This window comes from Azolla caroliniana, unplaced genomic scaffold (assembly GCF_043228905.1).
Source record: "Azolla caroliniana isolate FFs.n. ecotype wild unplaced genomic scaffold, voAzoCaro1.0.p SCAF_21, whole genome shotgun sequence".
Lineage (NCBI taxonomy): Eukaryota > Viridiplantae > Streptophyta > Polypodiopsida > Salviniales > Salviniaceae > Azolla > Azolla caroliniana.
In genome coordinates this window covers 1,338,982-1,348,186 of record NW_028230456.1, presented here as the reverse complement: position 1 = coordinate 1,348,186, position 9,205 = coordinate 1,338,982, and the positions used below count along the sequence as shown (strand labels likewise).

The window sequence follows — 9,205 nt, the reverse complement described above, 5'->3', positions numbered from 1 at the left end:
CAATCACTCCTTTGGACTGAGGGCCACCTAGACTTGGCTGAGGTGGGGGACATGAGCGCTAAAGGCGGATAGAGATCAATCACTCATGTGGACTGAGGGCCACCTAGACTTGGCTGAGGTGGGGGACATGAGGGCTAAAGGCGGATAGAGATCCCCACTTCTCCACCAATATGTGAAATGCACATAAGAGATCAAAACCAGACCCGTTAGCTTCTTACTTCTTACTCAATTTATAGTTCATACAAAGGTACCCATTTGGGTTGGCATAGCTAAAAAGGGTTTGCTAAAAGGGTGGGTCAGCTTAGGTACATGCATCCTAAAAAGGGTGTGCTAAAAGGGTGGCACAAATAAACACATGCACACCACAATATAAAGATCGACAAAGGGAAAAAAAGGAGATTTTTTATATTAAAAGAATTGGCACCCCTGTAATAAAATGGTAAAATATGTGAATGTAAGGCTCACTCAAGAGCATGTGGAAGTCAAGGAGGAATGACGTACAAAACAAGTGATGGCGGCACCATCTTTACTCTTTCACCCCCACTTATATGTAAACATCATGTACAACAATAAACGAGGGAGAATATATGATTAAGTTTTCTTTGCAACTAATTACTGTGTTGACTCCCTTCCCATTGTGTATTAATTGATTTAAGTACTAATGTGTTTATATACACTTAGTTGAATGTAAAATCAACCTCAAGAATAACCATCTAACTTACATGTCGAACATTTTGATTTATTCTTGATTAACCCTCAAATATCATTGTAGGAGGTACAATCAATAAAAGTGCGGCACTACAATTGGTTGTAGTAGATTACTGATATTCAACATCCTCCATTACAACCCAAGATGACACTTGATGGCCACGACGAACCACACTTATTGTAGCAAACAAGCATAAGGGATGTTGTTCAAAAGAAGTGATTCTACATCCAACACCAAAAACCAACAATTGACATCATCTATGCAAAACTCTTTTGCCCATGATCCTCAACTGTTATGGCTTATTTACAACAACCTTCCTGATTGCATGTTATGTTGGTTGAGGAACAAAACATGGATCAATGTGTGTATAGGACACCTAGCATGTTATGGCATTTACTTGTGGATCCTAATAATTCCCCCTAGTTTAGTGGTTTTATCACCTATATTTCAAGGAGCATTACCAAGGATATGGAAATTGTAGTGACCCAGTGATGGTAGTGCATGAACATTTGTTTTATCCAAATGTTTTGTCTCAAGGCGGGTTCATACTACCAATGAGAGGCATTCATTGTGCGTGATTGGTAGTTTAATAACGTTTAATAAGAACAAACCTCGAAACCAATAATTTGAGCTACATCCTCAATTCTGAAAGGGATGATGTTCTACGTTGGGTGGCAAGCACAATTGACATCAATTCACTAACTCAAAGGAAAGAAAGTGAGAATACAACCATCAACTTTTGCTCTTAGATATTGTTCAACCAAAAAGAACCAGAGGTCACATCTATTTGAGGCATTAAGATTAAAAGTACACAAGTTATATTTTATCAATTTCTGTAGAGAGACAATGAGTTGAGTATATAGACACAACCTCATTACATAAAACATCAAAACTCTATCTAATATGGGAAAAACATTATTCAAGGCATTGAATAGTCAATCGGCCCCATTTTCATGTTCACAAAACTTGTGGTAAGTAAAGTTACAACATTCTCCTTCAATGATAAGAGGTTGCACAACAGTTCTATTAAAGATTTGTAAATCACATAAAGATGGATTTTCAATATCTAAGGCATCGAAAAACATATGAATAGTGTGCACACAGTCTTCAAGGCTCCCAAAGGATATATAAATAAACACACCATAGAGCATGAATGATCCCAATACAACCAAGCCCCTTTTACCTCAAAGTAGGGAGAGAGATGGCCACACGTTGTCATCTCAAAGAAAACTGCTTACCAATGCTGTATGTGGCACTAGAAAATGTCATGGAAAATCATGCTTACCAATGCTGTACAAGCATCTTTGTACAGATTGGCAGTCAAATGGTGTACAAAAAGATATACTTTACGACTGTGTACGAAACAGGTAACGTATATATTGGAATCATGTGTCTTAGTGATACAAAATTTCAAATTATTTGTGGCAATTGCAAGGGTAGAAAAAGAGAAGACTATGCATAACAGAAATGGAGATCCATTTAGATAGAGGTCAAATCACAATCCCAACTTCATAAAAGAGTGCAAACTTAATTAACCTTAAAAAATTTGGCATCCACTTTATAAAAACAATTGTAATGTTTTTTTTTGGGAAAAAAAACAATTGTAATTACATCTCAAGCAATCAAAAATCTCAGGTAATGATGCTCAATGCATATTTAAAAGATTACATCCCAAGCTTATGAGAATTTTTAAAAATATAAGAACTGAACATCAATTGAAAATAACTCTCATCAATTGTCATTAGGAAAGCATATCTCAAATTGACTAAAACAATGCCATTCAGCAAAATGACCTTACCATTATGCTGAGAAAATCACAGTCCAAGGGACTCATGAATATCAAATGAAATTTACTCTCACAGGTAATTTATAAGAATATGTATGCCAAGACGATTTAAAAGAACCACATTTGGCATGCATCTTGACCTACACTTTACATAAAAAATCATGCGTCCAAAGGACAGATGGATATGGAGACACATATATAGGGGTAGCAGAGGATATGCTTATGTTACTCCATTAAATTGGAAAAATGATTCTCAAAGAGCATAACCTAGAATCAGTCACAGGGTCCTTATGCTTCACTTTAAAGTTATGAAAAAAAATGAAAATGTAAGTCATACCCATATGAGATATGATCAAGTACGCTTCCTTTTCTTTGACGATGGTTGTGCAATCTTTCCATATGCAATGAGACGAGACTCTGAAAGAGAAAGCCCTTTCTTTCGCCGTTTCCTCTTTTTCTTCAATCCCTTTTCCCCTTCGACTACTTGATGAGGATCCAGCATTGATGGGGGTAGAGAAACATTAAGAAGGCCAGGATCATCTTTACTCGGTGTTGAGCTCTTTTCCAAATCCTTTTCCTTCTTTTTCTTTTTGCTTTTCTCACTAACATTGTTTAGCCCATTCAATCTAGGACTATCACTAATAATATTTTCCTTCAAATCCTTCTTCTTTCTACTTTTATGGCTAGCATCATTGAGCCCATTCAAGCTACAATCATCATTAACTATATTTTCCTTCTCTGAATCCTTTTTCTTTCTACTTTTCTGGCTTGTATTGTCAAGTTTGCCTGAGTTACGATCTTCTTGAACAAAACTCTGCGTCTTCAGGGCCTTTTTCTTTTTACTTTTCGAGGTAACATTGACAGTTTCTTTCATGTCAGGATCATCTTCAACTGTACTTTGCCTTTTCAAGGCCTTTTTCTTTCTTAGTTTCTGGCTAACTTGGAAACGCCATTTTGGCTTCCATTCCTCTGTGGTGTAAGGGGCGATCTTTCTCAAGGATACATACTGATTCAAATCTTTATCATCTGCAGCAAGGACTTCTGCTGGTGTAAGACCATACATACTAGGTTTTACTTGCCTATATTTGAATCTTGTAGGCAAGTCCCCTATAATATCCTCATAATCTAGTTTATAATATTCTTCCAATTCTTTATCAAAGGCAAGCTTCTCTCGGAGGGATATTTTGGCTTTCTTCTTTCTCTTCGAAACACCTACAGACTTTCCAGTTCCCAACTCTTCAGAAAAACCTACTTCTTTAAGAGTTGCACCATCTTCTTCTTCTTCTTCTTCTTCTTCCTCCTCCTCCTCCACCTCCTCCTCCTCCTCTTCTCCACCTCCTCCATCATCATCATCATCTTCGCCATCAAGCTCTGAACTGATCAATTTCAACTCCTTTGCTTTCTTTCGAGCGGCAACAAAACCAGTACCTTTGTTCCCAACCCCATAGTCATCCCAACCATTCCCTAAGCCAAGGATCTCATCCTCTGCATCAAAATCTGGTTTCTCATCAATTTCATGGCCTTGAAAGTTCTCATCCACATCTTCAGCTCCATAATACTCCTCTCCAAACGCCTCTCTCATCTTCTTATCATACTCTTCAGGATCAAATTCCTCTTCAAGGTCATCTCCTCCTATTGTTTCAAGTAGCTTTTGGTCTGATTCCTTAGCCCCTGCAACACTCCTAATCCTATCCAACTTCTCAAGTATCTCTCTCTTTTTTATATTCTTCAATCTCTTCAACTCTTCTCTCCTTTCTAAAGCCACTTCGGATAGCCTCTCTTTCTTCTTCAACCTCTTCTGCTTCCTCGAATCATCCTTCCTTCGAGCTGAATCATCTATTATTCTAGAATGCCCCATTACTTGTGACCCCACTCCTTCTTCGAACCGATAATTATAATCAGCTTCAAATTTCTCTTGCTTTTCAAGCTCTTCTTCATCGTCAATGATCTGGCCAACTATCTCATCATATGAAGGAATTTTGTCTTCATCTTCATCTATCCAGCTCTTCTTAAGAAGATACTCTTTAAGAAATTTCTCGCTCTCATCGAGCTTATCATCTCCACCAAAGTACTCTTCTAACCTATGAGCAATCTCCATATCTTCAACGGATTGTGGCACATCTTCTTGGACCTCAGAGGAATCTTTCTTTCGAAGCTTAAGAAAACTCTTACCGTTTCTACCTCCATCTTCTTCTTCAACATCAATCTTTACACTGCTAAGAAACTCATTCTTCAACTCTTCTAGCTCCTCTGCATATGTACGCACATTTTTCTTGTAATTCATCTTTTTTATCTGTTCCTTTTCCTTCATGCCATCTTCATCAAAATCAGACCCATCTTCTATAAGTTGTTTGGCTATGGCATCTTTCAGATACACCGGCTTTTGCTGCTTTTGCAGCTTGTTACTTTTCGGTTCATCGTCGCTCCCTCCGGATTCAGAGAACTTAGAATCTTCATTTTCCTGCGTTTTGTGTCTTTTGTTTCTCACTAACTTCAAAGAACCTTTTTCTTCTTGGTCATCATCACCGTTTCCATTATCATCATCATCATCGAAGAATTTGGAATCTTCCGAGTAGATGGAGGGATCTTTCTTCCGAATCTTTGCAAGGGTATCGAAGATTCTTACCTCTGTGCGAACAGGAAGGAGGCCGTCGTCAGAAGATTCGTCGTCTTCGTCGTCTTCATCATCGGAGGAATCTACAACGCGTCCACTCTTCTTCAGTTCCTGCAAGCGATGGAGAGCTTCTCTCTGCTTGTTGTGTGTGAAACGCTTGGCGTATTCTTGGTTCACTCTCAGAACCTCGCCTGAGACAGAAGACGAAGTACATGTCTTCTCCTTTGCTTTCTCTTCCTCTTCGCCTTCTATTTCTTCTTCTTCTTCTTCGAACAGAGACCTGGCCTTGGACCTAGCCATGGCTCGGTAGGGTTTAGCAGAGGAATTTAGGGTTTAGCAGAGATAGAAGACTGAACCAGAAAAAGAAAAACACTATTAGTCATGAGTCATGACTATGGATTTGGATAATTTATATATATACCCCTGCTCCACAAGTTTCCCTTAATTCTCAAATTACCCTCATCTTCTCCAAGTTCTCGAAACTACTATCGTCTCTATGAGACCCCGACCTGCCCAATTGGACATTACAGGATGTATATGGCCTTAACACTCTCTCCGTATATTTATTCTACTTTTTTAGACTTCAATCACTTACCGTTAAGACCATGGGCATGGAACTGGTTATTGAACGAGGAATCCCAGGGCAAGAATTTGATGGGTATCATGCCCGTCAAAGGCCATTTTGCCTGTCAAAAACATACACATAATAAAAATGCCCGTCAAGTGACATATAAAATTTAAATTTCCATTTTTATGTGAAAGGCCCCTACAAATTATGCATGTCAAATGACATGCTAAAATTCTATTTTCCATGTCATATATATTATATAAACATTAAACATATGCCACTTATTACGGATACTATGAACTTTGAAGTGTGTATAATAATATATTTATACTATATGTTTTTTTTCCAAAAAATTATATGTTTTTAATAACACGCTGAAAATAATATTATCATCATGTAATAATCATATATATTCTCAAATATTTATTCTTTACTAATGATATTAATTGAAATTTTAGGCATATGAGGAGATCATCACCTCAGGAAACATGCCTGAGGAATTTGGACAGGGGATGATACATCTCATTCCTAAAAGTGGTGGGAGTGCCAATGACATTAGTAAGTGGCGGCCCATAACTCTCCTCAATATTGTCTATAAGTTGCTCGCAAAAATCGTGGCACGCTGCTTAGCACCACTTCTCCCTCAACTCATTCATCCGTCCCAGACAGGTTTTGTTAGAAATCAGAGCATCCTAGACAACCTCTTCTCATTTTGGAAGCAGTAGCCCTTGCCAAGCGTACCAACAATAGGGTAATTGTGGTGCTCCTAGATTTTGAGAAAGCATATGACAGGGTATGCTAGAAATTTCTAGAAAGTGTGATGGGGAAACTCGGCTTTCACGAGTCATTGATCAAATGCATTGCAGGACTTTATAGGAACGCCACCAACTGCGTTTCACTAGCAGGTGAAAGAGGCCCTTTCTTCCGAATATCGTGGTCTGTACGACCAGGCTACCCACTAGCTCCATCCTTATTTCTATTATACGCCGAAACACTCTCCAGCTTTCTCAACTCGCGACATCTAAGCCTACGTGGTCTTTGTGTGCCACATTCTCACCAAAGCCTCCTAGATATAGAATTTGCAGGTGACACCGCAGTCTACTTGCAAGACAACTTGGAAAATTTATAAAAGCTAGAAAATGGTTTAGACGTATTTTGCAAGAGATCCAACGTCATGATAAATTGGCACAAATCCTGTGCAGTATGGCTCTCTCATGAAGTACATCCTGCGTGGCACCCAGATCCTGCTTTCAAGTGGATCAATCAAGGAGCGAGCACCAAATATTTGGGTTTCCAAATTGGGTTCAACATACCTTCGGAGACTATGATTACACCAGTTATTCGCTCCATTTGACCAAAGTTAATACATTGGAGTTCGAAAAACCTCTCGGTAGCGGGGCGCATCATAATGGCAAACCAGGTATTACTCACACAAATTTGGGTCTTATTTATCCCCTCTCACAATCAAAGCCCTAATCGCCAAATTTGTGGTGCGAGGACTCCAACCAGGGAATGACTGCTGGAAAATGTTATTGCGATTACGCTTCGCTTACTTTAGGCCACGAAAAGGGACCAATTGGGCCCCCCAAACTGGATGGATTCTAAACATGGATCTCAAACCTAGTTTCTCCCACCAACTGGAGGATAGATTTAGTGCATCCATGTGGAAGGCGTGGTGTGACATTAGACGAGGACTCAAGTGCGATCAACCCAATTCCGAACCTGCCTGGCTCAGTCAACGTATCCTATGGAACCCATGTATTAGGGATGAATCTAATCAACTAATTGGATCAAGTAAGGGGTTGTCATGGGGATACATGTTAGAAGGTCCAAGAAAAAGTATAGAATGTTGGAGACGGTTTATGTCATTGCCAATACAAGACCAAGCCAACATCCTCCATGGAATTAGGGGCGGATGGGATATGAGATCTGAAATCATTAATGCTCTATTGATTAGGGAAGTTGCTCATCAAAGGACGACACCGAAGAAATGGATAGGCTACAAGGAGGAGGGCGCTTTGATCCCAAGAGGTAGGGACACACTGGACAGGATCGAAGGCTCTGAATTGCAGGACAACGAGAAATCAACACAACATAAGGCAATTCAATTCGAGTACTAGCATATACTGGGCATAAATGGATTGTAGACCCTGATCCGATCAAAGTACAACCAGATTGGCACATATGTACTCATGAAAACACATGGCTACGTAAGGTCAATTGGGACCGTTTGCTATGGACATGGTGTGATCCTTACGCGAAGCAAGGAAGCAAACCTATCCCTTTCTTTCAATTCACAACTAGATTGGGTCGCAATATTATAGCCGCTCAATCCGCCCAAGAGCCGGCTGTTGCAAAGGTCTGGCACACATATCATGTTCCTTACACAATTATCACCAAGTTTTGGCAAGAAACTCTGGAAACAACAACACACGAGGCAAATCGCCACTTTCCAATGGCTGCTAATTCATAAGTCACTATCAATTGGTGCATGGTAGCGTGGGAACCTCAGCTCTTCTGATTGTGTAGCGTGTCCAACTGTATTAGAATCCATACGACATGCTCTATGGGACTGCCCAGAGTCCCATCAAATATGGCGGGGGGTTGGCCGCTTATTGCAAGTATGCTAGGTGTAAGGCTCAATCAAGTGAGGGAATGTATGTTGGCTATCATGGCAAGCCCCATTTGATAGATATGAGCATCAAGAAGAGGGGATAACTTTGGTTATAAAAGCACAAGAGGTTTTTTTTCTCCACCATCGGCAATATCCACTCAACTCCTATTAGTGCCAAATCTCAAGTTGTGTTGGACTTGGTAAGCCCAATAACTCTTTGGATTCTATGGAAAGAACGGTGTAGACGGGTCTTCTCCAACCAAAGCGCGCAACCAATAATGTTAATGCAAGAGATATGGAATGAAGTTGTAGCCACTCTAGAGAGCCAATATGATGGCCTCAAGGGCGACTCTGATAGAGTTGAAAGGCAATGACTAACCTTTATCAAACAATGGTCGTCCTCTCCCTTTCTTGAGGCAGTGGGCATCCACATAAGATGGACCTATCGTGTCCCTATTGGGATTTGTATATAATAATCTCATCTGTAAAATCTTTATAACTAATGGAAGGAATTTTTTTGGGAAAAAATATTATTAATTAATTAATTAATTAATTAAACAATAACATTTATTAAATACTTTAAGAGTGTAAAGTCTAGGTATGATTTTTAATGTTTTAAGTTTTAAGTTAAAACTAAATTTTTTACTTCCCTAAATTTTTGAGTTAAAACTAACCCTTTAAAAAAAAAAAAAAAACCTATTAGTAAAAACATTAACACATTATTTATTTTATGTGTTTCATTATCTTTGTGAGGTAATAGTTATGTTTATTTGTGCATCTTTGTGTACTTTCTATAGTAATGAAATAAATGTATACAGTATAACTATGAACCAACATATAGAGCTTTTCAAGGTTTTCCAAGGTATGGTACGACCCCCGGAGGAAGTGATCATGGACATATGGTTCATGCTTAT

At 39.0% G+C, this 9,205-nt stretch overlaps 1 protein-coding gene across 1 annotated transcript; it reads right to left on the bottom strand.

The window, feature by feature from the left end:
- Window positions 1-2,546: 2,546 nt before the first annotated feature.
- LOC147850221 (KRR1 family protein) lies at window positions 2,547-5,476 on the bottom strand. Its single transcript, XM_087336343.1, has one exon. The coding sequence runs from the start codon at window positions 5,407-5,409 to the stop codon at window positions 2,848-2,850; it is 2,562 nt and encodes an 853-aa protein (XP_087192469.1). The 5' UTR covers window positions 5,410-5,476; the 3' UTR covers window positions 2,547-2,847.
- Window positions 5,477-9,205: the final 3,729 nt, after the last annotated feature.